The 18,934-nt window shown below is 48.6% G+C and overlaps 1 protein-coding gene across 11 annotated transcripts in view; it reads right to left on the bottom strand.

The window, feature by feature from the left end:
- The window catches only part of ATP9B (ATPase phospholipid transporting 9B (putative)), a 223,525-nt gene that overhangs the window by 171,269 nt on the left and 33,322 nt on the right, over nucleotides 1-18,934 (bottom strand). For 8 of the 11 annotated variants that reach the window (XR_006608195.1, XR_006608194.1, XM_045085258.1 and 5 more), the window contains 3 exons: nucleotides 16,475-16,625; nucleotides 13,698-13,811; nucleotides 5,892-6,000 (listed from right to left, as the gene is read on the bottom strand). Coding sequence is in view for 8 of the 11 variants with exons in the window: in XM_045085258.1 (XP_044941193.1) it covers nucleotides 5,892-6,000; nucleotides 13,698-13,811; nucleotides 16,475-16,625 (374 nt within the window). In the remaining 3 variants the exon portion in view is untranslated. Of the gene's footprint in view, nucleotides 1-5,891; nucleotides 6,001-7,597; nucleotides 13,676-13,697; nucleotides 13,812-16,474; nucleotides 16,626-18,934 lie in introns of those variants that run through there. The other 3 variants (XM_045085253.1, XM_045085259.1, XM_045085260.1) reach the window with 3 other exon arrangements.

Below are 18,934 nucleotides of genomic sequence, written 5' to 3'. Positions count from 1 at the left end.
ACAGTCAAGTCACACAAGGAATTAGCCATCAATGCCGTTCAAAGAACAGATCACTACGGAATATTAGAAATTAAGGAGATGAACAGAAAATATTCTTTTTTTTTAAAAAAGATTTTATTTTATTTGACAGAGAGTGAGACAAGGAGAGAGGGAACACAAGCAGGGGGTGTGGGAGAGGGAGAAGCAGGCTTCCCTACGAGCAGGGAGCCCGACATGGGGCTCAACCCCAGGACCCTAGAATCCTGACCCGAGCTGAAGGCAGACGCATAACATCTGGGCCACCCAGGCGCCCCCAGAAAATATTCTTCACAAGAAAACAAATTTCAAAGTAAAGTCAATAAGCATTTACATGCATTTTTTATATCCCAGATTTTACTTATCCATCATTTGCATCAGAATAAGCAGCCACAAAGCAAAGCACCACAGCTGAAAGAACACTGGTTTGATGTGGGAGCGGCCTGGGTTCAAATATAAACTCTACCCGAACCACAGTGGCTCAGGGCAAGTCATGGCGTGAGCTTCAGGTCCCGCATCTGTAACGTGGCGGTAACACCAACCTACCTTGAATGGTGGTTATGCCAATGAGCAAGTTACCTGACCCTCACAAGGAAGTCAGAGGAAAGCAGGATCATCACCACCATCTACACGTAAAATGTCCTTTCGAAGGTCTACCAGTGATGGCCAATCTTGTCTAGACAGGCCAATCTGCATTCGTATCAGAAATAAACCCACTGACAATTATTTTTTAAAGTATTCTGAGTTGGAGTGTCACAGAAGTGTAAAAGACGTATTAGTATGCCTTCTTCAACATTTTTTACTATTTTTAGGTGACAGTGACAAACATAAAACTAGCCACTCTAATTTTATAAAATGTGAATAATACAGCAGCACTGAATTCATTCACTATGTTGTGCAACCCACTCTATCAAGCTCTAAAACATTTTTCATCACCATAGAAGGACACGTCAGACCCACTAAGCAGCTGCCCCCACCACTGCCTCCACGTGCCCAGGCCGTGGCAAACATAGCCAGCTTTCCAGCTCCATTCATCCACCTGTTCTGAAACTTTGTGTAAATGACATCACACCGTCCATGAGCCTTTGTGTCTGATTTCTTTCACAGTGTGCAGTATTTCCAAGGTTCGCCTATGTTTAGCAGTATTCGTTAATTTTTACGGTTGGCTAACATTCCAGTGTTCAAAAACACCATGATTTGTTTGCCATTCACCCCCTGGTGGACATGCGGCGATTATAAATAGTGCTGTGTGAATGTGGGGGGGTGCACATCTGCCCGAGTCCCTATTTTCAATCCTAAAAGCATTTGGGAATGTCTTAATTCCTCCTTCGTTTGTGAATGATAGGTTTAGGGACATCCAATTCTTGGTGCTCCGTTTTTGTCTTTTCCCAACTTATAATCCCACCCCACATCCTTCTGACGTCCAGGGTTTCTGACTCAAGAGCCCTCCCTTGTGCATGACAAGCTGCTTCTCTCTTGCTGCTTCTGGAATACTCTCCTCGTCCTTGGGCTTTGACAGTTTGTCACATGTCTCGGTGTAGGTTTCCTTGCATTTATCTTTCTAGGGAGTCAGCGATTTTCCTGAATGTGTAGAGTCAGGTCTTTCATCAGATTTGGGGAGTTAATGGCCACTATTCCCTACAGCATTCTCTCCACCCTTTCTCCCTTCCTCGTCTTTCAAGATGCCCACTGTGCGCACATTAGAATACTTGCACTACCCACAAGTCCCTTAGGGCCAGTGTATGTTCCTTCATTCTTCCACCTGCTTCTAATATTGGATAATGCCACTTGATATTAGTTATTATGAAATTACTTAGGTTCAAGATCCCTGATTCCTTCTGCCTGTTCAACTCTGCTACTGAAACGCTCCAGTGAGGTTTTCATTTTATTATACTTTTCAGCACCTGTATTTTTGCTTTTTGCTTCCTTTTTATAATTTCTATACCTTTACTGATATTCTGTATGTTAATACATCATTTTCCTGATCTTTTCAGCATTTTCAGTTGTTTCCTTTAGATCCTTGGACATATTTAAGGCAGCTAATCTAGACTTTGATAAGCCCAGGATCTGGGCTTCTGCAGCGACAGTCTCTGTTCATTTCCTCCATGACTGGGCCACATGGTTTCTCTGCATGTTCTGTAATTTCTTAGGGAAGCCTGTACACTTTCACTATTGTGATCTGTTAACTCGTGAAATCAGTCATTTCCCCTCTTCTGGGTTTGTTTGGTTGTTCTGCATACTCTGTAGCCATGCAAGCACAGTGACTCTTCTAGACTTGTAAAGTGTGTATTCTTTGTCACATGTGGTCTGAGAAGTCTTTCAGCCAGTACTTTGGAAAGGATTTCCTTGCATGAGGAGGAGACGAGACTACAAAAGAAAGGGAGGGATCATGGGAAGGAAGAAGGCAGGAGCAAGGGAGTGCGAAACGGAGGGCAGAGGAGAAAGTGGGCCGGGCCTCCCCCCATCGCTGCAGACCGCCTCTGTGCTGGGGGTTCCGACCCAGAGCCAGGCAGCCTACAATTCAGCCCGAGATTTCACCTCTGCATGCACTGAGCCTCGAGACTGGCCAGAGGCAAAACACTTTACTGGGCTCTTTTCTGAGTGTGATCCAGCACTGGCCTTGGATGTGGCTTTCAAAACTCCCCAGTAAACACAGGCAATTTTACAGGCTGTAATTGTCCAAAGAAATCCCCTCTGCACCTCCTTCCGCTTGGCATCCGACACTCCATCCTGTGTGCTATCACCGCTGGCCCCAAGCTCCTGCTGCCTTTCCTTAGCCTGACAGAGGCTTCAGAAATGCCTACTGGTGTTTGGTTCCTCTGCCCTGAGTGACATTCAAGTTAGACGAAAGGAAGACAAGCATCCCGAGTCAGTCCTTCACGTATCCCTAACAGGCTGGACAGACGGCACAATTCTCTGCAAGTAAGCTCTGCTGTGGTCCCTTCAGAGCCAGGTCCAGAGTCCCCAGTCAACAAGGGGGGCTGGGCCTGACTTCTCCACGTGTCTGTGGGAGAAGGAACCCCTCCTCTGCCACTTTCGCAGACATCACCAGGCCACTTAGCTCTGAACGATACAATTACCCCCCAAAAACACATCTCCACACAGCCCAAATATCACAATTAAAAACAATGTAAAAAATAAGACAGCAACTATAATATATTTTAAATATGACAGACCAAGGTTACACCTAATTTACCTGGCCATTCTGTGGACCGTCTTTTCCAGACTCAAGCTTACCTCTTTTCTACGACATACCGACCACTACTTTCAGCAAAGCTTCTTCATAATCACTCATTCAATTAACCCACAAAAGAACAGCCTTCTTAGTAAATGGTGCTCGGACAACTAGACACTCAAGGGCAAGGGAAGGCGGACTGTGGCGCACCACACATGAAACACGCAGTGAAAGTGGGCCATGCATCTGAGTGTCAAAGCTAAAACTATGAAATCCCTGGAAGAAAATACAGAAGTAAATCCTTGTGACCTTGGGTTGGCAAACCGTTTCTTACCTACAATGATGCCAAAAGCACAAGCAACAAAAGGAAACACAGACACCAACAGCATGAGAACTTCTGTACCTTAGAGGACACCGAGAGGAAGAAAAGCCCCACACAGAATGAGACAAAACATTTCCAAACCATATACTGACAAGAGACTCAAGTCCAGATTACATAAAGAAACTTGTAACTCAGTAATTAAAAAATAACCCAGTTAGAACAGTAAGCACAGAATCGGAATAAACATCTCTCCAGAAAAGACACACGAACACCAACCAGCACATGAAACGAAGCTCCACATCACTAGCTCGGGGACGCGCAAACCAAACCACAGTGAGCTACCACCTCGCACCCACCAGGAGGCCACGAAAGAGCAGACGGCCCGTAACGGTGCCGCTGCGGACACTGCAAGCTGGAAGCGTCGCACGCTGCCGGGGAGTGCGGAACGGTGTAGCTAGTTGGGACAAGAGCTCGGCGGCTGATCAAACACACGGGTACCACACGAGCCAGCCATTTCACTTCTGGGGATATTTACAAAAGAAACAACATGATGCGCACAGAAAACACTCGCATACAGTCGCCGCAGCATTACTGACAAGAGCCTCGAGTGGAAACAATCAAAGGTCCACATGCAGATGAAGGGGCGGACGCAACTTGGAACACCGGAGTGGAACACTGTTTGCCAACAAACAAAAACAAAGCCTGAGAGATGCCACCACAGCAGCGAACCTTGAACACAGGATGCCAAGTGAGAGAAGCCCATGACAAAAGCCCACATACTGCATGATTCCACATCTGTGACCTGTTCCTAAGAGGCAAATCCACCCAGAAAGAAAGTAGATGGGTTGGGGCGGGGGGTTGCCTGGGGCTAGAGCAGGGTCAGAAGGGGCAGGAATAGAATGACGGCTAATATATTCAGAGTTGCTTTCCAGAACGTTAAAGATGTTCCAAAATTAGATGGTGGTAATAGTTTCATAACTCTGTGAACCTACCAAAAACCACTGAATTGTATACTTCAAATGGATAAACTTTATGTTATATGAAATGTATCCCAGTAAGCTACAGAAAAATTTTTTGGAGAACTATTTCAAATCAATAAATTCAGTGTACAAATGTCCACATGCAAACAGAAGACACAGACTCCACTCTAAACCCCATTTTTAAACAGGCTTCAAAGTTACCATGAACACGGGCCGAGCTCCCGGTGCGTCCTTCACTGCCCTTCCCTGACGCCATGACTGCCATTGTGTCACTTGCTGATGGTACAGTCTACCTACAATGGCTTCTCCCGCTCTCTTCCTAATACATCGTTCTTTTCCACTGGGACTGAGAGACCAAAGAAACAAGCTCTTTAAAAACACAGAATCAGACGCCTGGGTGGCTCAGTTGGTTAAGCAGCTGCCTTCGGCTCAGGTCATGATCCCAGGGATCGGGTCCCATATCGGGCTCCTTGCTCGGCGGGGAGCCTGCTTCTCCCTCTGCTTCTGCCTGCCTCTCTGTCCGCCTGTGCTCGCTCGCTCTCGCTACATATCTATTGGGCCGCCTGGGTGGCTCAGTGGATTAAAGCCTCTGCCTTCTCTCAGGTCATGATCCCAGGGTCCTGGGATCGAGCCCTGCATCGGTCTCTCTGCTCAGCAGGGAGCCTGCTTCCTCCTCTCTCTCTGCCTGCTTCTCTGCCTACTTGTGATCTCTGTCAAATAAATAAATAAAATCTTTAAAAAAACAAACAAACAAAACAAACAAACAAAAAAAAAAACCACACAGAATCAGGGGGGCCGGGGGGGCTGGGTGGGTTAAGCCCCTGCCTTTGGCTCAGGTCATGATCTCAGGGTCCTGGGATCCAGCCCCACATTGGGCTCTCTGCTCTGCTGGGAGCCTGCTTCCACCTCTCTCTCTGCCTGCCTCTCTGCCTGCTTGTGATCTCTGCATGTCAGATAAACAAATAAAATCTTTAAAAAACAAAAACAAAACACAGAATCGGGCAAGGGTTAAAGCCCTGACTGAAGGTAAGGAGAAACGGGCATAGAGCAGTCACCACTCTGGACCCTGGCATCTTCTGCAGGTGCTCCGATTCCTGCACTCAAGGCCGCGATACCAGATGTCTGGCGACCTTTATGACTGTGTTTAAAATATAATCTGCAAACAGATTTCAGGCAAGGTGATACTGGGCTTCATAGAAAATGTGCATACACCAGCTGGGTTTCACATGTGTCTAAGTAACTTGAAGTCTCAGGCATTATATTATTTAAAAAATTAATTAAATACTGTATGTAGTAACCACATGGTGCTATTTTCAGTCAGTGAATTAAGACTCTTATGTTAAGTGTAAAATGATCACAGTTAGCAAATAATAAAATATATCAAAAGACTCTTGCTAACCTCTTATTGTAAGTTTGCTGTACAGCTGTGAATTCACTTCTTTGTCTCGCTGAAAGCGCCGAAATTCATCAATTGCTTCCCTCATGATAGTAACGGCCAAAACAAATCCCTACAAAACAAAATAAAATATGGCATTTGAGAAAACTGCATTTAACCAAAAAGTCAGGGGAATATTCTTTCACCGAGCAGGTTGGCTTTACCCCCCTCAATTCATGTTACTTCTAAAACATACACGAAAACAAAGAAAAAAGATAAAAAGTAATAATGAAAAACTGTAAGAGAAATATAATACATCACAGCAAAAGATTAACAATTCTTCCTATTCCCCCCAAATTTTTTAAATTCGTATCATAACATGTCCTTTAATCTAGACATCAGAAAATACTTAGGAACCCAAAGTAAAAGAAATTAACAACCTTAAAGACAAACAAACAAACAGGAATTAACATTCGGAACGCTCAGGCCTATAAACACGTAATTACCAAAGGCTGACATCACGTCTCATAACTTCTGCCCGTGAACCTCTCTCGGGAGAGAAAGCGTGAAGGGCTGTGGCTCAATGCCAGCGCCACAGTTCCGTCCCCCCTTGCAGGAGCACGGGCCCCGCCACCGGGCTTGTCGTGCCCCATTTTGTAAGCTAAAACCTCAACAGACCAACTTGAAGCTGCATAAATACAACTGTGATGTGCTTGTGACCTGTTGTGAACTCTGTTACGCCCCAACCCATCTTTCTGGAGGTTACACGTGTTTTCCGACACGCGGCATGACGCTTCTCTGGCCACGGGCTCTTGCGAAGGCTGTGTGCTACTGACACACACTGCCCATGCCGCTCCGTGCATGACGCAACACTGGACAACCACCCCGCAGGGACAACAGTCTGTCACTCCAGAGCTGTGTGTCACCAACAGACCACGCCAGGTGAGGCCTCGCGTTTACTGAAAGGCCGACCCCCTGCTGTGCTCAGAGCTGCGTCCTCACCACCTTCTCACTGCAGGAATTCCCATCACTCCAACGACAGACGAACCCCACACCTGACACTGGTCGCCCCCATCCCCTCCAGGCCCCAACGCCTGGCAACCACTAGGCCAGCTTTCTGTCTCTATGGATCTGCCTCTTCTGGGTGATGCGGCCCACGTAGCACTTTGGGGAACTGCCAAACCGCCTTCCAGTGCGGTTACACCCCTCAACATGAGCTTACTGAGCACACACATCCGTACGCGTAACTATGCACTCAGACCCCACACCCGCTGGTCAGCTGTGTCGTCTGCCTTCCACTGTGAGGCAGTAAGAGCTCTGTGTGTTATTCTGGAAACAAGTAATATCTCATTAGACACGGGATTCGCAAATGTGAGATTATCACTAGCTTATCACTTTACTTTCCTCCTCGTATCCTCTGATGCCCGAAAATTTTTAAATTAATTTAACATAATTAATTCATTTACGTTTTTCTTTAGACACTTGGGCTTTTGCTGTCTAAGATCACAAAAATCTGCCTCTGTGTTTTCTTGCAGGAGTCTTACAGTTTTAGCTCTTGCACTGAGTCTGTGATCCACTGTGACTGGTTTTCTGGGTATGACCTGAGCGAGGGCACAACTTCATTCCAACTTCAGTCTCTTACATCTGGCTGTGCAGCTGCCCCAACACCATTTGCTGAGTGCACTGACCAGCCCACTGGACGGTCTCTTAGCACCACACCGAAAACCGACCTGTCAGTTCAGGAAGGTCTGCTGGACTCTGTGCTGGACTCCTTGGTGCTTTCATCTCTCCTGCCGTCCCGCACTGTCTGGACTACTGAGGCTTGTGACGGGGAAGCAGGAGTCCTCTGATGCGGACCTTCTCTTCTGATCCGCATCTCTGCCTCTTCTGGGTCGCCGGGCTACTCTGGGTCTCTTGCATTTCCACAGGAATTTTAGAATCAGCGTGTCAATTTCTGCCAAAAAGCCAAGACGGCTATTGACAGAGATTGTACTGAATCTGCAGATCAATTTGGAGAGTGTTGCCGTTGGAACAATTGTGTCTTTCGACCCGTGAACATGGGATGACTTTTATTTACTTAGATCCTCGTTTTTTTAAAAAAAAGTTTTATTAGTTTCCAATATGCAACCCTGAATTTTAGCTAAATCTACTCCTATTTTTTTCTTTCTGATGCTATTATAAATGGAACTGCTGTCCGAATTTCATTTTCAGATGATCACCGCTGGTATATAGAAATACACACGGTTTTTGGGTATCTATCGTGGACCCTACGATCTCATTGATTAGTTCTCATTGATTAGTTCCAGCATTTCTGTGTACACGGACACCCCAGAGTTCCCAACATATAAGACTATGCTGCTGTGAACAGTCAGGTTTCCTCCTTTCCTTTGTATCTAGATGTTGTTTAGTTCAGCTAAGACAAGGAAAAAAAAATAGGAAAATCCAAAGTAGGAGATACCAAAATACTTTTTAAACAAATTTAGTGTTACCAAAAGCCTTAAAACTTAAACACATTTTAACCAAACAGTTTCACTTCTGGAAACTTATCCTAAAAAAAACAAAACAAAAACAAAAACTCAAGGATCCCAGCAGCATCAAATGTAAAAATCTGGAAATAGTCTGAATGTCTACAAATAGGAAATTCATGGTGTACTCTCTGCTGAAATACTGTATTTCCTTCACTCAAAGATGTGGTTAGTGTCAGGTGCGAAGAAAACACCACTTTAAAAACATAAACTCTAAGTCACAACCCGGTTCCAGTAACATGAAAAGTACGCAGCCACCAAACCAAGAAATACAGTTCTAATCAGCCATTCTCACGCAGAAGAGTATGTACTGTTACAGACCGTGTCCACGGTGTATACGTGGTTTCTTCCGATTCCATCTGTGACCGCCTCGCCCTGAGGGAGAGGAGAGCGGCTGTGAAGCTGGCCTTCCTTACGGACTAGAACAGCGCTGTTAATTGAGTGGCTCTGCATCTGGCAGACGCAGCGTCAACACCTGGAATGTTCTGTGTGCTACCAATTTGCTCAAGCCTGAAATGTGTACATTCCCCCCAGACCGGTACACGTCGCCTTTATGCTCCAGGTCAACCTAACTTTCACCCTGGAAACCTAAGGCTTGACCACAGCACAAGTTAGTTCTCCGTTCATTAAGCAATTATAAACCATAGAACGCAGTCATTCCTAGTGCTTCCAAGATCTCAGCAAGTGAAAATAAGCTCTTGTTTCCAAAGCAGTAACATTAGAGAAGATCACCAAAGAGGGGCAGATCCCCGCTCCTGAAACAGGAGTCAAGCGCTCTTCAAGGAAACAGAGCCCTAGTCACAGGCAAGGACTGCACAAGCTGCTCTAGGCCAAGGCCCGAATCGGAGGTTCCCCTGAACACACAGCCGATGTGCAGGACCAGCAGCGACCAAGAGGTGTCGCTCCCACACCACCACGTGCGTCTCCGGCACACCTATCCCCAGAAGAGCCCCCAGCCAGGCTCCAGCACAAAGCAGATGCCGAGAAAGGCGCAGATGATGGGAAAGGTGCCGCCGACGCCAGCCCACCATTTCCTCCTTAACCACTGCCGCGTCCCGCGTGTGGCCTCCACCTGCAGAGTGCAGACCAACTGGCTCGTAGCTGGGTCAGAGCAGACCGGAGGCCTACGGATGTGGACAAGGAAGCGGTCCCGCAGGAGCAGCTGGACCTTCCCACGGCCTCAGCACCGACCCGGTCCACAGTGGAAGCTACAGCGACAACACCTCGAAAAGCCAAAAGCAAACACAAGAGGGTGATGGTATTTCACAGTGAAACAACACTGTCTGTGCATCGGCCTGTCAGTGACAGTGCGTGACGGGAACGTGCCACATGGCCAGTCCACGGACCGGGACGAAATCTTATTCCACAAAGTGGAATTCTTTTTTCCTACTTCTCCAGATGGCCCAGGAGTGACGCGGAGTAAGTGCCGACACGAGACGTGTTTTTATCAAAACAGAAAAAAATTCCATCGATATTTTACAGAATCAGTTAGTGACCTTGAGGGATTATTACATGGCAGCAACTTTGCTATGTCTTTTAGATGAGTTACCTCTTAAGTGCGACAAAAACCTTATGAGGTGTGCACCCTCACCTCTAGTTCACAGACAGGGAAACTGAGGCACCAGCAGCACATGTACCTCCTTTTGCAAAGGTCACAGTAAACATGCGGCTCAAGTGGCGCGTGTTTGTCTCTGGACAGTAGGAGGCAGGAGTCCAGGGAACCGAGGTGGCTTCTCCTCCCCCTACTCTGTCCACACGTCCGACGTGCAGACGCACTCCGAAGAAAGAGTGGACAGAGGAAGGACCGAAAATCAGAGTGCTCGCAGACTGGCCACCGCGCAGCCTGTACGGCCTTCTATGAGCAAAACAGCAGAACAGGCCTCGGTGGAAAATCAGTCCTAACCACCGCCGCCTCCATCTGAGAACCGCGTGCGCAGGGAGCTCCATTCCACCTGATTAACTCTGATGGAAGCATTACAATCCACTCTCTTACTCTGATTACACCAGCTTTCCCTCAAAGAGCTGCCGTGAAAGCTGAATGATGCAAAAGGCAATCTTCACTCTGACACGGGGATGCAATAAAGCCACTTATTTTCAGTTTGCTCTTCTGTTCTGTGGCAAAATATAACAGAAATCAGATCAGACCGGAGCTGGTAAATAACATCGCCCGGAGAACTTGATAAAGAAAGATGATCAGACCATCGCTGTTCTCAGAAAGACCTTTGAGCTGGAGAGCAGAGCGAGCGGGAAGGGCCCTATTGACAATCAGGGGACGCCAAACCGAAGAGCTCAGAGCCACCTGCAGCCTGGTGCGCTGGGCTTCTCTGCCAGGCTTCTGGCAAAAAGGAATCTGGAAATGCTAACTAGTTCCTCTCTCTGCGCCTCCTGAGGAAGCAGGCGGAGAACAGACATCAAGACACAGAGTGTGAGCCTAAGGACCACGTGCTAGTGCCGGCCTTTGACAGGATGCGGCCAACATAGTGGGCAGGAGAGAGCAAGGAATCGGGAGCTAGGAGAACCCTGTTGAAGCACAGCTCCTTAATTAAAAAAAAAATATACACACACACACACACACACATATCTGACTTTTCAGTGTAAGAAAAAATTTTCTGAGGTGAGTTTGGATCAAGGAACCAATACACCTCAGCCTGCCTCTTGGGATTCAAAGGTGAACCTAATGTACACATCAGCTTTTTAAGATTTTTGCTACATCAGAGGTTAAGACGTACATGAGCAGTGCGAGCACAGACACTAGGAAATCTTCGTTACTGATTATCTGATGAAAGGCACGGACTGTGGCTGCCGACAAACCAAAGAACAGAAAGGTTTCATAAAGCAGGCCACTGCTGAGGCCCAGGGACGCGAGAGCAGGGACACGAGAGCCCCGCCAGTCGTGTCACAAAGCAAAATGGAGCGTTACTCAAGTGGGAAAGATGGGCTTTTCACTTTCTTTGGGGCCCTGGCGCCCACGTGCAGCAGGGTAAGGGCGTCCCTTCCGCAAGCACGGCGCTAGGGGCTGGCCCAGGCACTTCCGGAAGCACGCCAGTTAATCCTCACGCACCAACAAGAGAAGGACAAAGCACTTCCAACGCCACCAGCTGACAAGCAAGACAGAGGACGGAAACATCACTCGGAAGCAAAGGGCGGGCAGCGATGCTGGCGCGCACACTCTCACTCCGCCGTGGCCGACACAGGCGACTCTGTGAACGGCTGAACTGAAACCCCTCATCAGGAATCCATCTACAACTAACACTTTCTTTGGTCAAAAGCTACTTAAATCGCAGTTAATAGGAAAAGATGCAGAAGAAAAGCAGAAATGAATACATTTTACTTTAGATGTTTAAGAAGATCTTGTGTTCCGAGACAACCACTGCTGAAGTGAATTTCAACCCAAGACGGGAGTGATGCCGAAGGGGTCCAGGGCAACCAGGTGAAGCGGGGATAGGAAGCGGGGCCAGAAATAAACACGCCGACGCTCCGAGTACAGCCGTGTTTACGGGATGAGCAAGTGTTTTCCCTACGCTCTATCTGTAACGCTGCGCGGCTTTTACTGGAAGCTGGGAGAGGTGAGGAGCGGCCTGTCACTGAGACCTCCAGGATGCCAAAGCCTGTGGGGTCTCCAACTCACGAGCACAGGGGAGCAGCGTACCACCACACTGACCACGACAGCAAAGTCTGAAACTGTGAAAAGTGAGCAGAAACGTCTCCTCTTCTGGAAGACGGACATACTCGGTCAGTGGAACACTTCAGAGAAGTGAAAAGTGAACGAACTAGATCGTATGTATCATCACGGATCCGTTATAGAAATCAATGTTAAGCCAAAAAAGCATGATGCAAAAGGACATATACAGTAAGATCATCTTTATATAAATTTTTACGGCATGCAAACACCACTCGGTTTCATTCCAGTGACACGAACATGAGCAGCACAATTATTAAGAGAGACGGGACAACTGAGTCTCAAATGCAGAACAGGGGTTGCCCGCAGAGGGAAGAAAGAAACCAGTCCCCTCTGTCCTCTCTCCACAGCTGCCTGGCCCGAGCCTACTGTGACAACAGGTCTGCGCTCCCTGAGCTGCACGACACCCACAGAGGCAGACAGCTCTCCCCCACGCAGAGGAAACGGGACTGCCCGCTGCCCTCCCCCATCACAGCCCGTGTTCCCACGCTCCGGCCACACCCCAGCCCCCGGGCTCCCGCTGCCTGCACATCTCTCCCCTGTTGCACGCACGGCCCAGACACTCGGTCGTCCAGATGGCATTCGGGTGCCGGCCCTCAGAGCGGTCTTCCTTGACCACCTGTTTCAATAAGCCTGATGTCTTCCAACCTTGCTAATCTAATGAGTGGAGAGGTATTCGTTCACTCAGTGACTGTGTATTTGTACGACAAACACAGTCACTTCCTCCGCTCAAATCCGCGCTATTCGGAATCCATGTGGATGCGACAGGAGACACTGCTTCAACTGAGCCTCTCGGCGAGGCTCCTGTCCCCTGGCAGCCCTTCCTGGGGCATCTAAGACCATCCCTGGGTGGCGGCAGGGCGGCACCAAGCACACGGATGAGCTCGGGAGCACGGTGACCACATCTCCAGTTCGGAAGGGAGGCTTAGGTGGGGATGTGGGCACTGCTCTGCCCTTTCACTCACTATGTTTTCTTGACCAGATTATGCTGGTAATCTGCCCAAAAGGAAGCAGTGCATTCTTCCAGGTGAGAGGAAGAAAAAGGCCCACATTTTGTCTGCATAAGCTGAATATTATTGGCAAACGGCATCAAACCATTAAAACGGCATTATGTCTCAAGTTGAAATACTTGATGCTAAGGGTCAGCTGCCTTTCACAAACTTTTATACCCTGAGCTGTCAGCCCGAAACCGTCTGGACTTCATCGGTGAGCTACTTCAGCCAAACGGTAAGAACTGCCCGTGCGTCAGGACGCCAAGAGCCACTGAGCAGACACCGACAGCGCCATGTGCATGGGAGAGAGCTGGCTGGAGAGACAGACCTGGTGTCGCAGGGCACGTCTAGGATGCCCCATGGAAACCAGCCCCCACGCCCAGCAGCAAAGGTGCCTAGTGGCCTCTGGGCCAAGGCCGTGACACTCCGGCGAGGCTGCGAACCCCCTTGCGGCAGAGCACGATCTCGCAGCGGCAGAGCTCTGCACGAACTTGCAGCAGAAGCACGATGAGAAACAGCAACAAGACCACGTGTCTTGAGATCGCGTTGGTTTATCTGGCAACCATCTGCACTCTTAAAACCAGATATTAAATAGTTAGTAATTTAACTCAATTTCAAAAATCTGTTCTTTTACCAGAGGAGCCCAGTAGGTGTAGAGGTAGCCTATTTTCAGTGCTGGTACGAACTGGGAGCAGGATACTACCAGAAAATAGAGATTCAAGAAAAACTTGAATTGTTCATATAAAACCTGAAAAGGAAAAGAAAAAAAATTAACACAATCTCTTGAAGGAAAACATACTATAATACATCAATTAATTAAATCCACACAGTATCTAGCAGCATCTGCATCAGTGACAACCAGCCCTGAGTGACAGTAAATGTAGTTTGACTCTGACACCAGCTTTCTCATGACTGAACCCCACGTTTATTAGGCCTACTCAGAGTTATAGTTAAAATAAATTGGAAAAAAAGACAACTAGAATTTCCAATTATATTAACAGCATCCTCTACAAGTATTTATTTTCTTATATACAATTTTGAGTTTTGCACACTGCTCTGTAAATCTTTGTAGATCAAAGCAAATGAGATAGCAAAACCTTCCCAATGTTACTAAGTCAATAAATATCTGTATTTATATACACAAAAATGTATATCTTGATAAGTCAGAACATTTTATAATGAGAAAATCATATTAACGCTGCATTTATGAAAAGGTAAAAAATGTGATGGCCAGGTCTCTGAACATGACCATCTGGGTAGCTTTAAAATAACTGAATGAACAAGCAAAACGTACACATTATGACTTCATAAAAACTGCCTTAATCTCCTCTATTTACTTTTCTCGAAGCACAAGAAATGACGACATGTAAAAGCGCGTGAACTGCAGAACAATTCAGGAAGACACGACCTATACCCTTTATAATCTCTTGGCAGATGATCTGCAATAACATTTTCAAATACAAAATAAGTATCATTCAATAAAATTTAGGAAAGCAAATCCTGAAACTTTGTTTTGGTTTTTTAATTCAGAGTTATCTTTAAGGAAGCAAACACAAGATCTGGTATATTAATAGACTTCTACTTAAAAATTCTCAAATTATTAAATTTAAATTGAAAATCAAAATGGAACAAAACTCATGTTTATAGATGGGAATAATTCAAATGGCGCACCATAATTGCAATTAAACTTACAACCTTGCAGCTTCCAAATCAAAATCTCCCTGGATGCCGTCTCCTATGCAACTTGGAAGGCGCAGAAATTTTAACAAGAGCAGAGCAATGGGTTAAGTACTCACGGTTGACTTAGAGTCTGGAACCACAGTTTTTAACATAATGAAGTTTTCCACATCATCATACAGTTATTTTTGCAACTTAAAAATCAGCTGCATTGATGACACGTTTATATTCATAATCATATTCAATTGCTGTCTAAAAATGTTTTGTGTCATTTCATAAATTAATCTCAGCAGGAGAGAAAGCTCTTTTTCCTCAGTGATTTCTTTAAAATCTCAGTTAGCATAAATTATATCTATTAGCAATTCAAAAATTGCCATTTGTGCTAAAAATGGCATAGAATTCCTACTGTGCAATTATCAGATGTTTCTAAAATACTACGTTTTAGATGAAAAGCCCAATTTAAGAGGCAATCTAAGGATGAATTCGCACGGTAAGAGTCACACAGCCACACCAACAGGTACCCTCATGGCGCGGACTGTCCTGGCGGCTGTGGGGGTTCCCTCTGGTCAGAGTGGGGCTGCACTGTGGGGCTGCACACCACTGTAATCAATACTCTATTGTCTACGGAATGAACTTTGTGACCTTTAGGAAAACGTACAATGCTTCACCGATCTGCGAGTATTTAAAATTTAAAGAAAACAGCAGCTTCATTCAATAAAGATGAGAATATTTATCTGCCTGAAAGACAGCGTACATTTTACTGTCCTGACAAAAGAGCTGTCACCCCATGATGGAGCCGGCAGTTCTGCGTGTTTTAATAAAGAGTAAATTAGATATGAAGCATTCGCCAACTATTAGATGGTGGGGGAGAGCGGTGAGAGGCAATGAATGCCCAATATACAACCAGCATGATTATTTAAATTAAAACATGAAAAATAAAACGGCCCTTATTTCACATTAACAAGAGATTTTCTTGCAAAAGGGCACCAGAGCAGGTAGCTAGAATGTGTCAAAAACCTTGATGTAGAAATAGAACCAGTACTGGCTTCCTTCTGCCTTTAGAAAGATGAATAAATTGGTCTATAAAAATAGGAAATAATGTAAAAAAAAAAAAACTATTCAATCATTCTAAATACAAACTCAGCTTTGTATCTTAAGCCAAAAATATCACTGGCAACAAAAAAAGTAACAAAATATTTAAACATCATTATTTTCACTTAGCATAATACCTAATTAAAGATAACTAATGACATAACAATATAACACGGCCAGAAATTTATAATGTGAAATAGAAAATACATTTACAAATGCTTACAGATATTTTGTTACTGAGTCATGGTTGTGTAAAAAATTATTTTACTTTGATCACAAAGTTCCTTGGCAAGCTTTCAACTTAACATTCCAACTCACCTGCATACAAAACTTTTGACTTATTTTCTGATAATTTAATTTAGGCTTACTTGATTATTTCTACAGTAAAATAAATATGTTTATCCAGGACCAAAGTCAAACTATAAATTTTCTTTCAATGAACTCCACAATGTACCCACTAAAAGTGTGCATGAATTATTTAACAACTATCTGAAACATGGAGAATTCAGAAACAAAAGATCACTCATTTGTAGGTGACACAATTAACAGGGAAAAAAAATATTAAAAAAAAAGATCCGTGAAAACAAAAGAAGCCAGCAATTTCTCATATGAAACCCACTCATAAGAATGTAATAGTCTTACCCCAGGTATAAAGGTAAATACATTGTATTTCTGATTTTTTATAGAATTTCTGGGATGCTTTTCTTCGCACTTTTCAGGATGCCCGAGCCACACTGTACGCGCTTTCAGTTCTCTCTTTCTTTGACAAATATGTATCAGCCAATCACAGCAACTGCATGGAAACAAAAGACACTCATTAGGTCCCCTGTTTAAAATTCTTAAATTAATTCTACATATTTAAAGCCAATACTGGTGGTTCCTGTATTTACTAAGTCCTGACAGCACACGTAAAGCTAATCTGTAAAGTTCGTCTTAAACAGGTCATACTGATGTCAATCTGACCTGAAACCCTGAGAGAGACTCGTGTGCGTGCATAAGGACTCCTGGAAGCGCAGGGCAGTGCTCTTCCCGGTTCAGTGTCTTACGGCGGCACCGGCAACCCTCCGGAGCGGTCAGCGCTCTCCTGCGCGGAGGGAGAGCGATTGTCCACGCTGCACGCAGTGAGCCACCGGCAAGGCCCTCGGACATCAAGTCAGCCGGGATGTGAACCCTCGCGCTGAGGTGACCACTTCTTCCCTCTCTTAAAGACGCGATTTCAGGAGCGCGCTGGGCCCTGCCTTCAGCCGCGGTCACGGTCCCGGGCTCCGGGATGGAGCCCGCAGCGCACGCGATCCGCGGGGAACCTGCTCCCCGCCGGCCTCTCCGCCTGCTTGTGGGGTCTCTCTCTGTCCAATAAATGAGACCTTTAAAAAGTTAGACGTGCACAGATACGATGAAGACGGGCCCAGTTCCACACTGCGGACCCGGGGGCGCGGGCCAGGCTCCGGGAGCGGGACTCGGCCGCAGCCGCGAACACCTTCGCGCACGTCCACGCGCGATCGGCCGCGCCCAGCGCCAGGCCCAAACACTCCGCGTTCTGGACATGCGAACCGCTACTTTTGGGTGCGGGGAATTAACTCTCCTTCAAATACTTAAGAAAAATGGCAAAAAGGTATCAAGATCATCTGAACTACGCAGTAAGCAACGCTGAAGTGCCGTCAGCACCGCCGACCGGAGTCCCCGGCTCGCCCGACGGCCGAGACCACCGGGAGGCCCCGGGCGCGGGTCCCGCGTGCGCTCCTGGCCAACGGGCTCCGTCCGGAGACGACCGCGCGCCCGCCCGGGGCTCCGTCCGCTCCGCGTCCCCCGACTGCGCGGCGGCCCTCGCGGCGGCGTCCTGCAGTCCGACACCGGCCTGTCTTTCCTGGTCGTCTGCCGGCTTCTCGGCCGCGCGGGGGCCCTTCAGTCCGGGGCCGGCAGCCCGCCCCGCAGCCCGCCCCGCAGCCGGCCGCCCTCAGCTGTGCGAGTCCGCGCCGCCGGCCCCGCGCCGCGCCCCGAGCCGCAGCCGTCGTAGGAGCTGCCGCGGCCGAGCCGCCCCAGCGCCTGCCCGTCCGCGCCCGGAGCGCCGACGGCCCGCAACCGAAGGACACTGCCGGGCCCCCAGTGGCGACAGCCGGGGCGCCCTCCACGCCGGGTGGCCGCCGGGGTAGCGTCCCGCCTGCGGCGCCTCCGTGGCGGGGGGAGGGAGGTTATTTCGGTCGAACAGCGGGACGCGTGGCCACGGTCCCGCCTGCGCCGGATAAAGTTCCGCGTCGAAGAGCCGAGGACGCGCTCCGAACCCCACGACTTCCCGCGCCGCCCCCCCGCGCGGCCCCCGGCAGCGTCCGCACCCGCGCCCGCCCGCCCAGCAGCCCGCACAGCAGCCCGCCCAGCAGCCCGCGCGGCCCGCGCACCCGGAGCGCCCCGGGCTCCGTGCCGCGCCCTTCCCGGCAGCGGCTCCGCTCGCACAAGACGCGCTCCTGAGGCTCGAAAACCCCGGTCGGGCTGCAGCGGACACTCGGCCGCGCGCCAGGAGCGGCCCGTCCCTAGCCCCGGGGCCCCACCAGGGCGACCCCGCAAGGCCGCCGCGGCGATGTGAGCGTCGCACGTTCACGCCGGGGAACAAGGAGGCCAGAGCCGTGACTGACTCGGGGACGCGGCGCCCGGACGCGGCAGAGCGGGCAGCAGAGCCCAAGTCCGCCCTGCCCGCCGGCCCAGGGCCTCGGGCGCCCCGCGGCGGGCTGGGTCCCGGGGGCACGGGCTGGGTCCCGGGGGCACGGCGCGGACGCGAGCAGAGCCAAGGAGCAGGGGCGAGGCCCGGCCGGGACGCCCACAGTCGGAACGTGCGCTTCCTCGGCCGAGAGCACGGGGGGGGGGGGGGGCGTGCGCGCTCGGGAGCCCCGGGCACCCCCGGGCACCACGCGTCCTCAGAGCAGGCCCTCCGGGGCCGCTGCCACGGCACGGCCGCCCTCGGTCCGTCAGCGGCTCCCAGCTCACAGCGCCCACTCCGGCACACAAGCCTACGTGCCTGTGCTGCCCGACGAAGCGCCCCCGGCCGCACGTGACCATTTTAATATGAATCTACACCAAGTGGAATCAACAGTCCAGTCCCTCCGTCACATT

Source organism: Mustela putorius, unplaced genomic scaffold, assembly GCF_011764305.1.
Source record: "Mustela putorius furo isolate JIRA1106 unplaced genomic scaffold, ASM1176430v1.1 tig00000835_pilon_pilon_pilon, whole genome shotgun sequence".
NCBI lineage: Eukaryota > Metazoa > Chordata > Mammalia > Carnivora > Mustelidae > Mustela > Mustela putorius.
Note: the sequence above shows the minus strand (reverse complement) of the source record. Positions and strands in the feature narration are given on the sequence as shown.